The following is a 21,611-nucleotide window of genomic DNA, read 5'->3' on the forward strand; positions in this document are numbered from 1 at the left end:
AATTTCTCTCTTTTTTTTTTATAACCGCTTTGTAATGTTGTTTTGAAAACCAATGTGACTAAGGTCGACCTTGATTCAGCCTAACGAGATCAACAAGTATATTTTTTTTTGTTCGATACAAAAATCAAATTCAACATAAAGATGTATAATAATTCTAAATCGTCAGATATAAATTCAAAATATTTGATGTTTCTATTGATAAATGTAATAAAATTTCATACTTCAATTCATTAGAATACATTTATGATTAAAAAAAAAAAAAGAATCCGGCACCCTTGAATGCACCCAATCGGGTTGGGTCAGAATGATGAATACTCATCACAAGGGATGAGGGTAGAACTACAACACAGAAAACGGATTTACTAGGTGAAGGTGCCTTGAATCCTTATAAACTAGAGTTGGTAGCCCTATTTTTTCGATGTGGGATACTCATCACAGAATCGCGACAAGTCGACAACGGTCTACTGCGGGCCAACAAGCACTCACACAATGATTCGTACCCAAACGACATACACCTTAGCCGAGCCCACTAGTTCGTCCACGTGTACTTTACGATTCGGTCATTAATTCATTCCTCTCTCGAACCAGGCTACTAGGCCATTTGGAAATACTCTCTAATCGGAAACCAGAGATTGAAGCAGAGACAGACGTGGTCGTTGACTGTGTTTTAGCGCTCTGAGGAAGATGCATCCGATAAACGCAGTGATGGCGGCTCGGATGCTAAGTCAATCAGTCGCACAATTCAACGGTTTTGAACCCGAGATACCGTTCGGATCGGTTTGGTGGTTCGTGTACGCCGGAGTTTCGTGCGTGCTTGTCCTCTTCGCTGGCATAATGTCCGGCCTCACCCTCGGTCTCATGTCTATCAACCGCGTTGACCTTGAGATCCTCCAGCGAAGTGGGACCCCCTCCGAGAAGAAACAAGCAGGTGCCTGACCTTAGTTATCCCAGTTTATAGTTCCACCGTGATTCGATTAATCGGTCACGATCTGTAATCGAATTTCGCCCGAAGTGTTTAATCTAATTGTTTATTTTCATTTCTTGGTGTATTTAGCCCAAATTCTTCCGGTGGTTCAAAAGCAGCACCAGCTTCTAGTGACGTTACTACTGTGCAATGCCGCATCCATGGAGGTGATCTTTTGAACTTATTATTTGTACTTTTATGGTTGCGAGTAGCTTCTTCATGTTAGAAATTCTACCTTGAAAAGATGTGAGGATGTGATTTTGTTTATAAGGACTACCAATAAGGCCATTTCCTTGGGTTCCAAGGAAGAACAAAATCGTGTGGGCTCCATGTATTTACGGGAACCAATAAACCCAAAACCGTCAATATTGTTGGTGTGAGGGGCTGGGAATTTACAACACTTCATCAGTTGATCAGGCCTTATGCCAAAGTTTGGGGTGGACTACATGAGTATATGAATCAACTGGAATCCGTATAATCTTTCCGCCATCCATTCATAACTCCTATTGGATCCATATCAATCCTTACCGTTACAATTAATGTCTTTTTTTTCAGTTCTTCATCATAGCTCCATAGTCTCTCCTTTACGAATTCTCTCAATTTTCCTCACTATTATCTCTACAGTTGTACATGCCCATGCCGTTATCTCAGCTTGTGGTTGAAATTATTTTCATGTCCATATTTTACGCGAGCTAGTGTATCTTCTTGCTTCACAAACAGATGTTTACAACTTGCTTAATTTTAATTTACAGCTGTTCTTCTTGATTCTTGCAATCTGCAGGCCCTTCCAATATATCTGGATAAGATGTTCAATCAGTATGTTGCTATTATACTTTCTGTGACTTTCGTTCTGGCTTTCGGCGAGGTACTTTGTGTTGGTGACTTGCATGCTTTAGCTATATTACTTCCATATATTACTCTGGATGCTGATGTATCAACATTTTTGTGTCTACTTGTTCATCAGGTGATTCCACAAGCTATATGCACCAGATATGGACTTGCTGTAGGTGCCAATTTTGTGTGGCTTGTGAGAATTTTGATGGTAGTTTGCTATCCAATAGCTTATCCTATTGGGAAGGTAAACTCATTGATAAACAGTCGTTATCTTATATATATGTAAAACTTTAAGAGAAGTAGGATTACTAAGTTATTTTACGTTATGCTCTTGAATATTTCAGTCTAATAGTTGTTCGATGGTACAGATATAAGATTTTACCTTATTGTGTTTTATAATTTTGTGACTTCTGACTTAGAGAGGTTTTCTCGTTACTCGTTAGTTCAAATTTTAGAATCATTTATGTTTCGTTTGGCTGTTTGAAGTTTTTTCCCGGCTCTGTATTTGATTACTGTTTAATATCACTTCTGTAGCCTGAAAAAAACCCATATGTGATGCAGTCCTACACATTTTTAAAATCTAGTTAATACTTAATATTATCATTATTCTTGTTGGTGCGGACAGTTTGTATTCCACGTACGCTAACAGCTATTAGTATTCAGATCCTCGACTGGGTTTTGGGACATCATGAAGCTCTATTCAGGCGAGCTCAGTTGAAAGCCCTAGTTTCTATCCACAGCCAGGAGGTATATTAGCAAGGAACTTTACTTATACATTCAAGGTTATTGCATTGTCAGCTACCATAACTTACAATAATTTTCCTTTGGCTTGTTCTAAGCAATCTACTGTTTTTTTCTTGGTACATTTAGGCTGGCAAGGGAGGTGAACTCACGCATGATGAGACAACAATTATTAGTGGAGCATTGGACTTGACTGAAAAGGTTTGAACTGTTCCAAAAGTAGAGTTTTGGAGGCTTTTTGCATAATTAGTTTGCTTCTCTCTCTGTGTTTTCCTGTGGTGCTGCCATTTTATGATACTTATTCTCTCATGTAAGTTATTTGCAATTTGTGGTTGAAAGTGACATTGTCCCAGACTGCACTGGGTGGTGGGGTGGGGGTGAGGAGAGTGTCTTATGGTTCGTTAACCTGTTCACGTAGGTTTCCCATGAGTCAGGACCATCTACAAATTACTTGCTCTTCTTAGGATTTGACTAACTGACTGCAATTTTCTGGCTATAGTAAGTTAGGATTCCAAGTTGAGTGCACCTTCTATGATGGAATCAGGATCTCAGTTTTGTGGGGCCGATATAAAAAAGTCTTGCTAATCGTAATATTCACGCACACATTCAGGGCTGAATAGGGTAAAACGATTGCTTAATCTTCGGAAACTATTTCCCTTAATAACTTGAGTTTAATGTATTTCTATAGCTTTTTGAATTATTTTGAATTATTTTGAATACTATGCCTCATATATAGAAGTAATAGAACAGATAGAGATTATATACAAGTTTTATCTATCTCTGTTTGGGAATACCATAGCCTGTGTAAAGTACTTAAACCAATTTACTAGTCTATAGTTTATTTATTTGTTTAGGGTGTAAAGATCAGCTACACCAATTCATCATGGAACACATGGATTTTTTGGTCATATCCTCTTTGTTTTCCAATCACATAGCAAATAAAACTTCTTCATGTGTGAGTTTGGTATATGTTGGATCACCCATTATCCTAAAAGCTTAATCTTGTATGGAAATAACTTGTTAATTATTTAACTGTTACTCTATACTCCCTCTCACATGTGGGTTGGACTTATCCTGGAATTTGGGAGGCTAAACACATGCAAGATTTTATTTTGGTTAGAGAGTATTGAGATTGGAACTGGGACGTGGCGCTGATAAACGGTGCGTACACCTTGCTAAATCCTTTTCTTCCTAAAAGTTTAAGCTAACACGAAAGGGACTATTTAATTTAACCATTACTCTAACGGTGTGAGCATTAACTATTCTAACTTCCTTCTTTTGTACATCATCAATTGATATATGACTAAGTGATAGTATAACTTGGACAAATCACGGACCCTGCCTTCTTAAACAAATGGGAAACTCATTAATTTAGGGGTCAATTAAATCTTATTGTTTAAGGGTGACGTGGACCCCTGGCTCCTATGTCTCTCTGTGGGTTTGTTAATGTGCTCCAGGATATGAGTTATTTTTTTGATGTAGCTCGTTTGTTATTACTCTTCTTCTTCACCTTTTAAATAGTTCATGCCCAATTGCCCACTGCCCTATCATGAATACTGACTTAGGTATAATTTACAGTCAGCATCTCAAAGTAACTTTTTTTTTTGGTTTTAAACAGACTGCTGAGGAGGCTATGACTCCTATTGAATCAACTTTCTCCTTGGATGTAAATTCTAAGTTGGATTGGTGAGTGTTTCTTCTATAAACTTCATCTTTACTGATGTACTTGTTGCAGAAAACTAACACAGGAATCTGGTTTTTAATTTTCTTGAAATCAATCCCCCTTTACATATGTAATTTACATATAAAGAGAAAACAACCATTATTAAATAACAATCTAGGACTCCTTATTAGAAAAAAAAGCAACCTAGGATGCTTGAGTAGCACAACTCTACTGAACATTTCATACGTGGTGAAGTGTGCATATATACATATACTCTTATATTAGGATATGCCAAATACAATGCAAAACCGTTTTATTCGTATAAAAACTAGACCCATTAGAGAAAACAATCCACCATAATCCTACTAGATAATGAGCCATTGTTATAGTTGAAGCCTTTGCCACTCTTTCAGCAGAAAGAAACAATTCCTTTTTGCCAGTGATAGGAAGGGGTAAAATGGGGTCTTCAGCTTGATCTTTATTGGGTAAGATGTAGCCTTTTTATCTCAACATTAGGAACTTCCTCCTCAACAGATTCTACGCATTGTTTTTACCCTGCTCCATTTTGTTCATTCAATTATTTGTATATCTTCTAGTTGGCTCTCCTATTAGATTATCAGTTCCTCTTTGTTTGCCCATGAACTGCATATAATGTGGACAAGTGCGTTTTATTTGATTTGTGAGACTCTTGAATGTATTTGAACTCACAATATCAAGTGTTCTATTCTGAGTAGTCAGTGGCTGTGCATTATGAGTAAATATGCCATTTGTCCGTGGCTCTTATTGCTTTTTTCGTCATGTTACTAATAGTATATTCTTTGCTCTTTTATTTACTTTTGTGGTCACATCTATAACTCAGGGAGGCGATGGGAAAGGTTCTGGCAAGGGGTCATAGCCGGGTTCCTGTCTATTCTGGGAATCCGAAAAATATCATTGGACTTCTTTTGGTGGGTTGATGAACATATAGAATGTGATATAGTTTTAGATTACATAAGACACCTATGTTTTAGATGGTAGCTGAATCTTTGTTTCTCTTCCTATACTCCTCTTGTTGAAAGTAGGTAAAAAGCCTTCTCACCGTACGACCTGAAACGGAAACACCAGTCAGTGCAGTCTCAATCAGGAGAATTCCACGGTGTGTTTACAGACCTAACATGCGCTTATTGTGTATAGAAGTAAATATTGAACAGAAAATTTTCTCTTCTGGAATTTTCTCAGAGTTCCGGCTGATATGCCTTTGTACGATATATTGAACGAGTTTCAAAAAGGCAGCAGCCACATGGCTGCTGTAGTGAAGACTAAAGGGAAAAGCAAGGCTCTGCCACCAACGTTTGATGGAGAAAAACCTGCAGAAAACAAAGAGACTTGTGCAGGGGATTCCCAATTGACTACTCCTTTGCTATCTAATCAAGATGAAAGGTCAATGAGTGTTGTTGTTGATATTGATGGGGCTTCTAGGCCAAACACTGTGAATTGGCAGGCCTCTGTACAACGGAATGATGTAGCAACAAACGGATTGCCTCAGTTGGAGGATATTGATGATGGTGAAGTCATTGGCATCATCACCTTGGAAGATGTGTTCGAAGAACTTCTGCAGGTAATTCTTGATATTTATTTTCTTTCAGTTCATGAGTTTCTTCACCTGCCACACTTGATTGGATTGATGATTGCCTGAAAAATACAGGAAGAGATTGTGGATGAAACAGATGAATACGTTGATGTACATAAAAGGTATTGTGAACTTGAAATATCGATAAGTTCAGTTGTGGTAATAAGGTGCAACTATTTTGTGTGTGTGTGTGTGTATATAGAGGAGAGATAGAGAGAGAGAGAGAGAGAGAGAAAGAGAGGGAGAGAGAGATAATATTGATATATATGCAATGTCCTTGGCAGAATTCGTGTGGCTGCAGCTGCTGCTGCTTCATCAGTGGCACGGGCTCCATCCAGTCGAAGGTTAACTGGCCACAAAGGAGCAGTAAGTGGCCAATACAATAATTTTCCTTTTTTATCTTAGTTTTACTTTGTACTTGCCTGGACGGATGGCTTTGATTGTCCATACTCTAGACCTCTGAGTATCCTCTGCTTGGGCAGGAGAATGTTGGGTCATTGTCTCTTATTTCCCTATTGCCTTTTCTTTTATCAGCATGTTAGCTGAAAGACTTTTGCATTGCGGCCGAAAAAGGAAAAGGGAAATTGAGCAAAATATAGAATAGAATTTGGCATACCATGAATAGTTTATGGTTACATTATTCATTGCTCTAGTATAACCTGAGGCAAAATGAAGACAGTGAGGCTGCATTGCATTGATTTTACAAAGGGCAGAATAAAACGCGCAAGTTTGCATTATGAGAAATGGGTAAAATTGCATCAAAAAAGTATCCTACCATGCACCATAGTGAGGCTGCATTGCATTGATTTTACAAAGGGCATAATAAAACGCACAAGTTTGCATTATGAGAAATGGGTAAAATTGCATCAAAAAAGTATCCTACCATGCACCATTTAAGAGAACATTATGAAAGCACTTTAAATTATCAGGTGAGTGAGTCCAATCCTTAACATAGGGTTAAACAGTTTCCCTTCTGATTTAAACTTTTTTGTTCATTTGCCACAAAATTTTAGTTCTTTGTAAATTGCCATGAAAATTTGTAATTTGTTTGTTGCACTTTCCCAGGGAGGCCAAAGTAAACCGGGGCAAACTCCAAAGAAATCCGAGAATGATTCAAGTATCCCAAAGTTACCAGGGACTGGTGGCGAGCCTTTCCTTGGAAACAAGAGATGAACAGGTCATACAGTTATTGTAACATAACAATGGTACTAACGGTACAGGTTTTTCTTTTTTCATTTAATTTTCCTCTGCGATAAATAGAGTATAAACTTACAATAGAATTTGGATGTCGTATTCTGTGCTTTTTTCCTCGTTTCATTTGCATTATGGTTTATTGGAATTTGTTTACTCGAAACAGGACCCTGTGACGTGCTAGGACCTCTTCAGCATAAATTAATTAGTTATCCGGATGTGAATATCGAAAGGATTGCAGGTGCCCTGAGTTACATTTTGGAAGAGGCGTCGAATCTGTGGTTGTTGATATCAATATAGTATATTTTTCGTAATACCAGTGCTACTGGATGTAGGAATCAGATAGAACCACGAGTTTCTCCTACTTTCAATAAAACTAACATGGTTATTTCTGGCAAAGGACCCCCTGTTTGAATTTTGAAATTACATGTTGTCAATTGTTAGTTTCAGTTTGTATTATGTCAATATTTTGTTATTCAGAAGAACAATAGAGAGAAAGGTTAGGAGCTGGTGAACATAATCGCAGGAGGAGCTGTTGCTTATTTTATTCTAGTCTCTCACTCAGACAGATTTTTGATTATTTGGGCAGTCAAACTGTTAATGTGGCATTAAAAATCAATATAAAGAATCTGCCCCATCAGTGAGAAATCTATCACTGTGTGCATATTAGAATAATTTTTAACTTTTGATTCTTAAGCTGGAATGTTTGAATATTCGATAATTCAGATGGAAATTGGCAAAGTTGCATTACCCCAAAAGCACTAAACATGGAATATACACAAGTGAATACCATATCGATGTGAATATGATTGACTTGATCGATGAAACAGAAATGAACATCTGCATTGATAATAAGTAGTATACAACAGGTAATCTGATGAAACAGAAATGAACATCTGCATTGATAATAAGTAGTATACAACAGGTAATCTTCAGTGGCACAAAAGAGCACAATCTTCTTTTCAAGATTCTACAACAAATTTCGAACTATTGTGAATGCCACAATATTTTTTGAAATTATTTCTGAATAGTTGACTAGGAATCAACAGCTGAACCATGCCAAAAAAGTCTTCAACAAATTTATCGTCAATAAGTCAATAAATATGGTTAATGAGTTTGGTCTAACTTGTCACCATTAAAGCCATCTGGCAAAAGCTGTTCACGAAATGTGTGTGAAAATCCAATATGTGGTCCATTAATTTTTGGTATAAAGACCTCTCAAACATGAAAATTTGAAGTAAAATGAAGATCCAGATGAAGATATGAAGAAAATGTAGATTGAGAACAGCAGAAGAAGAAGCCAGAGAGAGAAGAAGGATGAACAACGGGTCATTGGTTAAGATGATGAACTTGTTCGTAGTAACTCTTAGTTAGTGTATATGGGAGGTAAACTCCTAATGTAAGTGGGAGATCATGAGTTTAAGTCTCATGGGTGTTTTCATTATCTCAATTTGCGATATTAGCTCTTGTTCACCATGCGTTATCTTCTCGCAAATGTCACCGTGCGTTATATTCTCGCACTAAGTCTCGTCCCATATCTCAACTAGTTCATGGGAGTTATGGGATCTTTCATATGACTTGAAATTTACCAATCAAGTTCAATAGGGTTACGGAATCCTCCATATGTCCGGAATTTACGAATCATGCTCAATTGTATAGATATTCAAACGGTCATGTGATATGACTTTAATTAAATAAAATATACATAGAATTTGAAATTGTACGAAACGCTTCGTTTCATTAAACTTGAAGATTTTGAGATGTAGCTAAATAGTTAGCTAGCCAAGCAAGCCCAATGTCTGATTGTAAACATGAATTTTGACGAATCCAGCCCATTATCACTTCATGCCTACGAAGACCTAAAACCAGAAGAGAGTCAGCGATGCTTTGGAGAAGAGCTTGGTGCTGCGAGGCTTGGCAACCACGAGTACTCATAAAGCAGTCCAGCTTTCATGGACTTTCCTATAAAGTTGGGCCCTTATCCAACTCACCCCAAAAGTTCTTATTAAAGTGAGAAGAGATTTGCATTATATTAAGCATATGTTTCACATAATCAATCGATGTGGGATATATCTAACATCCCCCGCACACTAGTTCATGTGTGGGTCACGAGCAAGACTTGGATACCTCACGCCATGCACACGTGGAGTCAACCCCGGCGGTCTACTCCAATATCATCTTATAAAGTTGGGCCCTTATCCAACTCATCCCAAAAGGCCTCGTTGAAGAAAGAGAAAGCTTGCCCTTATGTTCAAGATATGTTTCACTTGGTTATGTGGTTGGTTATGTGGTTGGAATATATCTTACAGCTTTGGTCTCAAGATAAACCTAATATTCCTTTCCTCACTTTCAAGTTTGGTTGGGAGGCAATGGAACTTCTGTGTTCTATTCTGTGCCCAAAGTCCATGAATGGTGGAATGGTCTTTACTACTCGCAGATTCTTTTTTTACTGCTTCAAAACGACCAATTGGGTAAACATGATATACAATTACTAGTTCTCTGACATGAATCAATTGTATTATTTGCTCTGTTTATATGCTTTATAGATTTGATCTGAAGTGCCGTCTAAGTAAATTAATGGGTGTAGTGTTGAATGAATCTTTCGCTTTAAAGTTGGGTATATTGGCATTCTGAGAAATTTAAAGCAGTCATCTTTAGAATAAAATTTTAGGGTTCTTAACCAGAGAACCTGTATAAATAGGAAGGAAGAATGGCTTCTTTATTGCTTTGGCAAATCTGGGTTTTGATTCTTATTTTCTAAAAACAAAAAACTAATAGAGATCTCTGTTTGATTTTCTTTTGTGTTCTCTGTTTTTGTTGAATTGGGGATTTATAAATTCCATGTATTTTGAACCTGAGATTGGGATTTTTCTTATGGTTAACCCTAAATTGTCAATCAGAAGATTGAATCTACTGGTTTCATTGCTTTCTAAACCCTTAAAATTAGTTTCTTCCTAGATAAGACATTGTTCTTCGAGAGTTTACTGGTCCATATTGCAAAATAATTATACAGCTCACTCAAATCACTCTATATTACAAGCTTGTCTTTGTATTCAGATCTATATAACTTGACACTGCATTTTTAGATGATCTGAAGGCATGAACCATAATCCACATACATCATCATATAACCACAAAATTGTTTCGAAAAGTCGATCTATATATATATATATATACTGTCTAGAACATTTATACACAATCATCATGTGATTTTTTGCAAAGATGTTTTACTCCCAAAAATCACCTCTACTCTTTCCATTGCAGAAGAATCACTGTACACCTCCATATGATGTAAAACCTTGTCCGCTGCTCCCGGATCAGTCGCGAACACCGTTGCCCCAACTGGAACCTTGGAAAACGCATCCATACTGACTGTCTTGCCATCCTGATCATGTAGAGAAGAGAAGGATTTTTTTGGGGGTGTATATATATGTATAACTTTTGGGAAGTTTTAAGTACTTTGAAACACAGGCTTGTTGTATGTATATATAGAGGCTAAAGGGTGCAAGTGTTGACACTCAACTGTTGTCTCCTCAGTGGATTGATATGGGCAGAGGACCCATTAACTCAAAAATGACAAAGCAGACTCAATCAGATTGTCTTCTTGACACTTCACCTGGAAAAGGACTTGTTACTGGTTATCCTAATCTGAAGGCCATCCCTGTCTCTCTTGGAATATATAAATTTGTTCCTCTGTCTGTATTATCAGATTTTCAGGGTTTGTTTGGATCTACTCCTTCAATTGTTTGTTAAGAATATCTATCAAACTATTTTGTAAAAATCCCTTAGAAAGGCTCCCATGATTCCCGGCTTCAGTATTAGTTTTGACATGTTAACTGGTTTGCTTGCCTATGATCACATAAATTTTTTTTTTTTCTTGTTGAAACAAGGACCCTTCAGTGAATTGGTAAATGAGAACAGTCCTCAGCTAAGGAGGCAGAAACACAATCTAGGTACTCCTCGAGTCAAACCCGAAGAAAACCCTAATTTTTGGATTTTCTGACCATCTGATGGGTTATTTTACAATTTCTAGTGAAAAGATAATTAAGAATGTATGACTGGTTTTGTACCTTATGAATTTAACCCATGTCAATCAATATTCAAAAAAATATCAATATTTTCATCCCAATCAAGAAAAAAAAAGGCTTTGACTAGCAAGTGTACAAGAGCTACCCTTATATATATGCATCATATCCACATGTATCCACACAAGTAAGGTGTTCCACAACAACAATGAAAACTGAGGAAATCAATAAAAACAAGTTTTTACAGGGGAAAAATTACAAGACAAAGTGTAATCTAAGAGTACTTGTGTTAACAAAGAAGCACAGTGTTGCTCATTCTTCACAATTAAAAACTTCAGTTTAGTGAGTCAAATTTTGTTTTGATTGCTCAGAAAAGATAATTAAGAATGTATGATTGGTCTTCTAGCATATGAAATTAACCCATATCAATGAATATTCAAAAAAACATCAATATTTTCATCCCAATCAATACCATAAGCTTTTACTATGTCAATACTTATATCTCACGTCGGATTGACATAACTCAGCCGAGTGGTATTTAAGTAAATATCTTGCAGCTCTCACACAAGGACGTGTTTTCTGAGTTTAAGAATCAATGCGGACGGTCCATGAAGAACAAATCATTGTCATGACTTAGAGCATACAATATATTTGATGTGTTTGGGGTTGAATTTCCATTGGAACTAGCAAGTGTACAAGAGCTACCTTTATATATATGCATCATATATTCACAACCCACATGTATCCACACAATTAATGAGTTCCACAACACCAAAAAAAAAAAAATAGAAATCAAGAAAACAAGTATTTACAGGTGAAAATTACAAGACAATGTGTAATCTAAGAGTACTTGTGCCAACAAAGAAGCATAGTGATGCACATCTTCACAATATACAACTTCCCCCTTTGCTGCCTTATCTTTCTTCTCCACTTCCCAATTCTCTTTGCCATGCCCTGTAAACTTATACTAATCTCACTACTCTTAAAGCCACTATACACACAAACACACATACATTTATATATACAAAGAACTAGAGTCCATGTGTGAGTGTTTGTTTTTGTTTGTTTCCACTTGTACTTTCAAGGCACATTGATAGCTCTTGCAATTGCTTGTTTATATCAACATAAACATCTTTTTCAACTCTTTTTTTCTTCCAACTCCTTAAACAGATCATTCCTGCCACCCTTTTTGAATGCAAATTTAAGTTATCCAGTACAACATCAAACCTTATCTTCAAATGTAAAACCAACCCACATCCACTCCTTTCATGGACACCATATGTTTGCCTTCTGAAGGCTCCAAGAGATGAAAATGACCAACTGGGAACATGCTGAAGACCTACATATATAATGACCTTAAGTAAGCCACTATTGAGTATCTTTCTTGGGTAGTTAAGCGGGAGAGTGAGAGCTCGAACTTGGGTACCACTCAATTCGAATTCGAGTATATGCCTTGACCACCTCCTCATTTGGGTACCACTCAATTCGAGTATATGCCTTAATCACCTCGGTTGAGGGATTTTTGGCAAATTTAAAATATCTAATTCAATTATGCAACATCAACATTATCTTTAAATGTAAAACCAACCCACATCCACTCCTTTCATGGACATTATATGGTTGCCCTCTTCTTTAGGCACCAAGAGATGAAAATGACCAACTGGGGACATGGTGAAGACCTACAGAAAGACTTTTAAGTAAACCACTATTGAGTTTTGAGTATTGATATGGTTTAGATGGGTCCAGATTGAATGTCATACACATAATCCTCATCACCAAAAAAGGCTTTAGATAGTCCCTTGTCACTTATACTACTAAGAGTCTAATCTATGTCTTAGTGTTATGTTAAAGGATAGCAAAAACAGGGAAAGGATAAGGAAAAACAGGCCCCATTAACCTGATCATAAAGCCTATTAGTATCTAGGATAAGATCCTTCCCCCTATGATTTTGGGTCAGTGGAGGCCAATGTATTGGACAACAAACCCATGTTGAAATGCTGTAATTAGACACAGACAGCAATGTGTATATTGAGCTAAATTTGGGACTAGTTATATGTGCATTGGAATGTTGTGGTTTATTGAACAGAAAGAGTGGGTCTTCAAAGTACAATCAATGGTAGGTTGTTTGATAATATCACATGGAGTTCAAGATGTGACTAACTGAGGCATTATTAGTTTAGCAGTATCACTGAATTCTCTTCTATATCTATATACAATATTTAAAAACTTGAAACGTTTAGAGTTTATACGTCGCACTACGTGGCGGTAGTCACGTAATGGAATTATAATCAAGTTAGTACTATCATTATTTGTTGGCAAATTTTGATGGTGTTGGGCGAGTTAACGAGTGGCGACAGGGATTAAGTCTCTTAGCCCACATCGCTAAAGAAAATATGTGAAATACAGTATATAATAAGCCAAGCTTCTAAACTAGTATCAAACTCTTTCCATTGGAACTCCGCAGTTAAGCGTGCTTCTGCGAGAGCAATATCGAGATGAATGATCTCTTGGGAAGACAAAACAATGAGGTCCTGTGATGTGGTTGGGCCCGAAACATATATGCAGGTTGGGAGAAAAAAGTTTCATAATAAGCAGAATTAATATATTCAAATTTCTAAGCTTGCTAAAACATTCATCTAAGACATAAATAGTAACACAGCACATTCCCATCAATCACTTCCTTTAAAGGCCACAGAAAGCCCTCCATTTCTCCCACCTGAAACTGCAACTTATTGGCAAACAAAATGGATAGATAGGGTTTGATAAGCAATCATCCAGTACTGCCAAAATACTTAAAAAGAGTCTCATTAATGGAGTGACCTGATATGGCATCTGGTGATGAGCCGGAATATCTATGCATTTTAAGGTGTTAACACTAGAAGAAAACGGTTTCTGTCGTAAAATAAGGAAATTTCGTCGCAAAACAGATTTGTAACGGGACTTGTAACGGAAAATTTCCGTCATAAATATTTTGCGACGAAAAATTAACGACGGAATTTTGTGACGGAAAAGCATAATATAGTTGATGAATTTTTGTAATTTTTATTTTACTTTGTTCTCAATGTTGGGCTGGAACTAAATGGTGTAGGCATGAGTTCAAAGTGAAAGCGTTTTAAAAATTGTAAAATATTGAGAGAACTTATATGCCAATTTGTTCTTTCAATCTTCCTATGTTACACAAGCAAAGAATATAATCTTTGTCTCTTGTAGTACACGCCATGATTCTTTGAGAGAGTATTATTAAAGAATGAACCACTTTTAGTGATAATTTAGTAGTGAGATCAAATCTTATAGGATCGCTAAGGTATTGAGTTCAATTCTGTGGGCAATATTCGTGTGGTCATGCGTTGGGTTCTGACCCAACTTATCCTATTATCATGTGAGAAATTTTTGTGCGTGCGGGCCTAACAATTCAGGTTTAGACTCGTATCGAATGTGCAAAGACAAATTTGTATGGTTTTAAAAAAAAATTATTACAGAATGATATGATATGATATCTATATGTCATTGGCTTGTCCTATTATGTGAGGTTTTTATAAAGTAAGTTATTAAATTGTATTACTAGATTTTAATTAGTAAATATCAAAATTACTTATTTTTAGATATTTTGTACCTAATTACCTATTAATTACTTTCTTTTTCTTGATTTATAGGATACTTTACTGTTTTTTTAAAATTATTTTTCCCTTTTAAATCTGAATTGAACATCACATTAAATGATCAAAGAATAACAATTATCTTTTTTTTTTAATTTTATTTTTCAGAAAAGAACCCGAAAATTATTTTTTTAAAAAAAGAGGGTCCTTGACTCTCTGTAATAACATGCGCCAATCACCTCTTTTTCATCATCACCCCCGCGACCACCACGACAGACAGCCAGCCACCATGTCTTCGGTCCTTTCGACTCCATCAAAACTCACGAACCCGACGAGTTCCGCCTCCATTCATCGCGAGCATTCCCCGCTGTGCAAGCACTCGCCGTCGGCGACGCTGGACCTACTGATCCTGATCGTCGTGCTTTTCTCCGGAACATTCCTGCTTTCCTCCTACTTCTCCTATCTCTTTCACTCCCTCTCTCTCCTCCTCTCTCTCTCCTCCCCTTACCTCCCCACTCTCTCTTCACTTTGCCTCTTCCTTACCTTCTCGTGTTCTTCGCCTTCTTCTTCCTCTGTCTCCTCCTCCTCCTCGACTTCTGCTGCGGTCAGCGCTCACGCCGCTGCGATCGTCTGGGATGTAAGGGCTTGAAGAAGGCTCTTAAATTCGACTTGCAGTTACAGACCGAGGAATCAATCAGATCCGCTAAGGACATCGATGCTTTACCCTGGAAGGGCGGCAGCGAGTCTGATCCTGACTATGAGTGTATCAGGGCTGAGCTGTGTAAGATGAGACTGATTGTTTAATTTTGTTATGTGTTGGGGACATATTTCATTTGAAAATTTGTAACAAATGAAAGTATGATGAGACATATAATATTTTGGAAAAACAAATAAATTATATTTTGGAAAATAAATAAAATTTCAATTGATCCAAAAATAGAAAATATAAAAACATCCATCATAACCAGAACTAGCAGAAAAAATACAAAGAGAAAGAAATTTGATGCGCCTTTTTGGATATAATTTCAAGAGACCCAACACAAATATAATATTAGCAAATCCAAACATATATAATATCATATATGATAACAATCGAAGGACCATCTTTTTATTTTCATTTTCTATTTCTCTCTAGATGAAAAACTCTGCTTTGAAGATCTATCACTTCTGCACTTGTAGATCTGATTGAAGAAGAAGGATCTAGAGGAACGAATTCTTAAATAATGGTTCATATTAGAAGTTTTATCTATTACTAAAAACTCTACGGAAAGGGGAAGTTGTGCGAGAGGGGAGCGTAGCATACCAATTGAGTATGAAGGAATTTCCTATATTGAAAAGCAACGACAAACCCGAGTACGTAGGCACATTGACAAACCTCATAAATCCTGTGTTTTCTTCTCTTTTACTCTTTTCGATTGCTTCTTTATATTGTTCTCTGATCGTTTGTGAGGGACCCGTTTTGTAAGATAAGAAACTTTCATTTGTTATGGCATTGTAGAATGGATTTGAAAAAGAAAGAGATCGATGAAGAGATTGGAGAGGGGAGATCAGCGAAAGAAATCTAACCGAGGGAGAGTCTCTTCGGCAACCTGAGTTCGTCTAGTTCGTTATGTCCGTCAACGTGAGGAGTTCGCGAGTCTTCATGAGTGCTTTTTGTCTTTTATAAAGAAAGGGTATTTTAGTCAGTTAACAACATTTGTCATTTTTTTTCCTAATGTTTTTATCGGATTGTCCTTCTTGTAATAGAGTTAGTCCATTTTGTCCTTATCTTTAATTTCCCCGTAAAAAATCACGATTTCTACGTTTGTCCTCTTAAGAGGCTTCCTCAACCACAAATGTGAGAGATCTGCCGATTTTGATAGAGTGCACTAGTGCGGAGTGTGTGTTTTGATTTTCTGACTAAGAGAGCGAAGAATGTCTGGACCGCAATGCTGTTCAAATCCACCAACACTGAACCCAAGCAGTGGATCAGGTCACGTCGAGAAGCTTGGAGGCCTCAACACCTATCTCACTGGTCCTGCCGACTCCAACCGCGCTGTTATTCTTATCTCCGATGTTCATGGTAAAAGCCTTTCCATTTCTTGTTCTTCATCTTTGTCTCTGTGATTCTAATTTCTCCAAGATGGATTACTCACTTGGGTTTATCAACAGTTCGTAAAATGCTCCCCTTTCCTCCAATTACAGACAGACAACCTAAGAGTATCTTTGTTTAAGTGGAATTTCTTTTGAAATATTGCTGGTAATTTGGAAATGGAACCAGATCAATCATGTTTCTTCAATGTTTGTTTTGGGGTGTCTTTTGGCGATCGTGACTTTGTATTTAACTATTATCAAAATTTGTTTCTAATTTCTTTTTCTTTCACCTTACTATAGGATATGAAGCTCCAAAGTTGAGGTATGGTTATTCTCTTTCCGATCTTCTTCAGTCACTTGGTATTTTTTGTTATTTTGGTACAATGATTTGCTTTACATGTTTTTTTCACATACCCAACTGTTTCAATCCGGTGTGGTGGTTTGACCTAACATTTTATTTTGGAACTGTAGCTGAGAAGTTGTGATTTTTTTTCTTTCAAAATTGGTTACTACCTCTAAATCTCTAATTGATGACAGGTGATTAGGAATTTATGATTGTGGAAGTTCCAACAAAGTATTCAGATTTGTTTATCCTTGTTACTTTATCTGTTCATTTGTTACTTATTTAGATATTCTGATATCCACTTTGTTACCCCAGTAATACAAAGACCCAAAAGGTTGCAATGTGATGTACCTGGCTTTATTTATGCGGTACTTCAGTTTCTTAACTGTCTTGGTCTTAGTTTCCTCCAAAAAAATTTCTGTCTTTAATTTTTCTAAAGATTTAGATTTGTGCAAACACTTTAGATCGAAGTGGGTCCTTCATTGATGTTCAAGTTGGTAAATATGGATCACCTTTTAGGCTTTTCTGAACTGCCGCTGACTATTAAGGTCTATTAAAGCATTATTCTTATGCATAATTGGAATGACTATATGTTGTGCTGAGAGCAGGCACTCATCGCTGTTCATTTACTTCAGCCTTAAATTATATGTTATGGATGCCCTTTCTTTGGTCTTGAATATATTTTTTTTATTTAGTCAAGTTTTTTATCTAAGGCTCAAAGGCAAAAAAAAAGGCTCTACCTACTATACCAAAATACAAGGACTAATTAGTTATTTCTTTCTTCGTCCCAAAGATGCCACTCTCAGGATAAGTAGAAGGTGAAAATACGGGAAGGAAGTAAATGGGAAATGATAACAATCAGAGAGATTCTCTCTCCTCAGCTCGTTGATAGAACTCGTGAACGAAAGGAAATCAAAATAAGCTAGGATTCCCATTTGCATTGCATCATCGATCGAAAAGGCCAGCCGCCTTTTGACTCCCTATCTTACTAATAATAAGAAAAGGACCGTTTTGCTTCTGCCTGCCGGAACTGTAAAATGAATGGGAAGAGGGAATTCTAATTCTCATGCTGGACTCACAGCAGCCTTCACAAGGCTTAGTTTCTTTCCCTAGGAAGAGAAAAGTCTAGACCCCCCCCCCCCCCAACAGTATCATCACCGCAGTAGAGTTTAACCACCAAGTTCGGGATGGATTGGTGTGGTTCCTCAATGCCTAGGACACCAGAATATTGAACCATGAACGAAGAAAGGCATGATAGAAAAGCATATTGGCTAGTGATTGTGAGGTCGCAATTCTTGACTGGAGGGGACATCAAAGGCCTCCGCCCTTGGAAAAGAGTTAAAAGGATCAAAAAGAAGATGAAGCCTTAAGTGTTGCATTTTGAAACAGTCATTATGTCAAAGAGAGAGAGTAAGTGATAAGTCGTCACACAGACTGCTTGTAAAACCAGTAACTCTTTATGATCAACTATTGGGGTGTCCAACATTACAGTAGTATGTATAGTATGGAGGAGAGGTCGATTTTGATTTCTCAAGCTTCTGTCGTATCTTTTATTTCTTCCTTCGTTTGATTTGCTGTGAGTTATCCTGTGATGTAAATAATGTTAATACATTTATCATGTAGCATTATTTTCGGGATACTGTGTATTACTGACTGCTGAGTTGCAGATTTGCATTCCTCCAGAATTTTGTTATTTTGGTTCAGAGAAACTGTAATATAGTTTGCTAATATCCTATTCACTATATGTTTTTTTTTTGTGTTCTAATCCATGTTGTTTTCTACTGTAAAGGAAGCTTGCGGACAAGATTGCAGCAGCTGGATTCTATGTGGTGGTTCCAGACTTCTTTTATGGAGATCCCTACAAGGCTGAAAACACTGAGAGGCCGGTACAAGTTTGGATAAAGGACCATGGACCGGTTTGTTCTCGGCTTGTGATACACAACTGAAACTCTTTATATATTTGATTTTACTGGAAGCATTTATGTGTTCAGATTTACTTTTGAGGGCTTGTGCTTGTATTACTTGTGATATATAGAGCCATGATTTATATATTGTCACATACAATTACTTTTCATACATTGATGCCCACTCATGCCACTTTTATTACAGGACAAAGGGGTAGAAGATGCAAAGCGAGTAGTTGAAGCTTTGAAAAGTAAGGGTGTGTCTACCATTGGGGCGGCAGGCTTTTGTTGGGGAGGTGAGATAGACCTTCTTATGTTTTTTCTCCTTTTTTAGTAGTTACAATACATAATTTATGGATGTTTGCGTCTATCTGAGCTCCCAAGGTGGAATTGTGATGAATCAAGACTGGATATATCTTGGTGATTTTATTCCCTCACATTTAATAGCTCCATTATCATTACACATGCTTGTTTTGGATAATTTTTGCACAACACAAATTAGTTTCAGCTAGACACATTTATATTTTATGTATCTTTACTTGCACCCATTTAGCCATGCACTGCTGAGTTGGCTAATGCGATTTTATTTGGTTTCTTTCAGCCAAGGTAGTGGTTGAATTGGCGAAGCCTCAGTTTATCCAAGCTGCATTGCTGTTACATCCTTCATTCGTTTCTGTAGATGATATGAAGGGTATGAACTCTATATCATTCTGAACTACATTTATGTTCAGTGGCACACTGGTTTCTTCATCATCAGAGCCTCCATGGCAAAAAAATGTTGGAGTAGGCTACATTAATCTATACGAGAATTAGTGGAAATTTGTTACATTAATTCTCCTTCACCATTCAAGCGACTCACTGGTTTGCACTTATTTTTTATGCTTCCATCTCATCCTAATATTGAAAGAAGCACCAACTTCTTTGTGTTTCTTTTTTTTTTTTTTCCTTCTGTTTTTTTGTGGTGGGTTTAAGAGATTTATTTTGGCAAAGTATATCATTACTTTTTTCTGACTTGTAGAGTCTTTTTCTCAATGTCTTGTTGTTCTAATATGATTCTTTCAAATTACACTTTTACAGTTTTACATAGTCTGTCAGTAAACATCTGAGTCGAAATTCTTTGTACCACGATGCATTAATATGCACAGTTTTCTATTGTTGAAGGATGAGGAAGGTAACCATCCTTGTTTGTCCAGTTGACTTGATTTGGATTAACTTTCAGGTGTTGAGGTTCCCATTGCTATACTTGGAGCTGAGCATGACCACTTATCTCCACCTGCTCTCTTGAAACAATTTGAAGAGGTTTTAGTGGCCAAAAAAGAGGTAGGCAACATTTTTCCCCCTTTTCTAGTTCTACTGCTCTGAAGACAGTTTTTTAAGTTGTATCTCCCTAGCTGGGTTGTCTGGTTTTAAACTTGACGCTTTTGCAAAAAAAAATAATATTTGTTCTTATTACGGGTTGAGAGCTATGTCAAAATATTTCCCAACGTTGCACATGGCTGGACGGTGAGATACGATGTCGACGATCCAGCAGTTGTGAGTGCTGCAGAGGAGGCGCATCAAAACATGCTGGAGTGGGTCAGCAAATATGTTAAATGAGGAACTAATGAGGCGACACAGCTCTCACTTGGATTCCCTATGAGGTCTAGAACTGTCAGTAGAATAATGTGTATGATATTGATGTGTGTTAAATGCTTGGGAAACACCTATCCTCCTACCATATTCAGTGTATGCGTGATGGTTCGACAATTGATAGTATAGGCTATTCTCAGTATCCTTGTGTGTTGACAAATGTTGTGTGCAATAATATTTGTGAAAATATGTCTAGGAGTAATATGTGCTTCTCCAGGGTTGTTTTGTCTGCATTTCTACATTGAGACGGGAGCGTTACATATCCCAGCAAAATTAGGTGGTAGTGACGTATCAGCATGTGTCATGGAAAATATATTATTGTTATTTTTTTATATGAGAATACCCCTATTTTTTTATTTTTTTTTTCAAAATGATATATATCTATAATTTTTTCATCCATAAACTTATATAATCTACATGACAAGTCATATAGACATGTCATATAGATTTAAAAAAATAAACAAATTTTATTAAATAAGCCACATAGGTATATCACATGTTTATGTAAGTTTATGGATGTATAATGCTTCCGTTTCTTTTTTCACATGTTGACATTATTTGATGACATCATTAGTTTTTTACTTTTTCTTTTTTCATAATAAAATCATCCATAGGGGTTCATAATTTATGTGGCATGTTTTTTAAGCAAAAGTGTAATAAGAGATTGTGCTAGTCAGAAACAATGTAATAAGAGATTGTATTAATCGTAACTGGTGTAATAAGCGATTGTGTTAAAACAATGTAATTGCCACATCATTATGGATAGTTATGTATGAAAAATACTATGGATGTATATAATTTTCGTTATTCATTATACTATTTAGTTAACAATTACTTACAAATGGCTAGTGCTAACAACTATAATATAAAGGTGGTTCATATCCTGGTTTTGCTAGGTATCCCAATTTTTAGTATTCCAAACTCATCCCAACTTGATCTGACATGCAATGAATAATTTTCTTAAATACAAGGGTCCACACATATTCACTCATTGCATGTCACATCAAATTGAGATGAGCTTGGGACACCAAAAATTGAA

The 21,611-nt window shown here is 36.7% G+C and overlaps 3 protein-coding genes and 1 long non-coding RNA gene across 7 annotated transcripts; all 4 read left to right on the top strand.

Annotated features, from left to right (window-relative positions):
- Positions 1 to 578: 578 nt before the first annotated feature.
- On the top strand, positions 579 to 7,549 carry LOC120000120 (DUF21 domain-containing protein At4g14240-like). 3 transcript variants are annotated; one of them, XM_038848022.1, is made up of 14 exons: positions 579 to 928; positions 1,055 to 1,131; positions 1,746 to 1,829; positions 1,929 to 2,042; positions 2,462 to 2,545; positions 2,669 to 2,740; positions 4,158 to 4,225; positions 5,062 to 5,149; positions 5,264 to 5,337; positions 5,421 to 5,799; positions 5,887 to 5,933; positions 6,096 to 6,177; positions 6,877 to 7,031; positions 7,169 to 7,549. In XM_038848022.1, the coding sequence occupies exons 1-13, from the start codon at positions 685 to 687 to the stop codon at positions 6,982 to 6,984; spliced, it is 1,521 nt and encodes a 506-aa protein (XP_038703950.1). In that variant the 5' UTR covers positions 579 to 684; the 3' UTR covers positions 6,985 to 7,031; positions 7,169 to 7,549. The 3 variants fall into 3 exon arrangements, with proteins under 3 accessions (XP_038703950.1, XP_038703933.1, XP_038703942.1); XM_038848005.1 differs by having other exon boundaries at positions 6,877 to 7,025; XM_038848014.1 differs by having other exon boundaries at positions 6,877 to 7,016.
- Positions 7,550 to 9,314: 1,765 nt separating this feature from the next.
- On the top strand, positions 9,315 to 10,817 carry LOC120003142. Its single transcript, XR_005469282.1, has 2 exons — positions 9,315 to 9,473; positions 10,267 to 10,817. It is a non-coding gene; the product is annotated as an uncharacterized LOC120003142 (long non-coding RNA).
- Positions 10,818 to 14,843: 4,026 nt separating this feature from the next.
- On the top strand, positions 14,844 to 16,188 carry LOC120002393 (uncharacterized protein At5g19025-like). Its single transcript, XM_038851149.1, has 4 exons — positions 14,844 to 15,115; positions 15,148 to 15,404; positions 15,895 to 15,976; positions 16,122 to 16,188. The coding sequence occupies exons 1-4, from the start codon at positions 14,850 to 14,852 to the stop codon at positions 16,186 to 16,188; spliced, it is 672 nt and encodes a 223-aa protein (XP_038707077.1). The 5' UTR covers positions 14,844 to 14,849.
- Positions 16,189 to 16,415: 227 nt separating this feature from the next.
- Positions 16,416 to 20,774, top strand: LOC120000252 (endo-1,3;1,4-beta-D-glucanase-like). 2 transcript variants are annotated; one of them, XM_038848235.1, is made up of 7 exons: positions 16,416 to 16,685; positions 16,997 to 17,018; positions 18,829 to 18,955; positions 19,149 to 19,239; positions 19,545 to 19,634; positions 20,163 to 20,260; positions 20,395 to 20,774. In XM_038848235.1, exons 1-7 carry the CDS (start codon positions 16,538 to 16,540, stop codon positions 20,401 to 20,403), a joined length of 585 nt encoding a protein of 194 aa, XP_038704163.1. In that variant the 5' UTR covers positions 16,416 to 16,537; the 3' UTR covers positions 20,404 to 20,774. The 2 variants fall into 2 exon arrangements, with proteins under 2 accessions (XP_038704163.1, XP_038704154.1); XM_038848226.1 differs by having other exon boundaries at positions 16,421 to 16,685; positions 20,163 to 20,263; positions 20,399 to 20,774.
- The last annotated feature ends 837 nt before the right edge of the window (positions 20,775 to 21,611 follow it).

Source organism: Tripterygium wilfordii, chromosome 1 (genome assembly GCF_013401445.1).
Source record: "Tripterygium wilfordii isolate XIE 37 chromosome 1, ASM1340144v1, whole genome shotgun sequence".
NCBI classification, from domain to species: Eukaryota; Viridiplantae; Streptophyta; class Magnoliopsida; order Celastrales; family Celastraceae; genus Tripterygium; species Tripterygium wilfordii.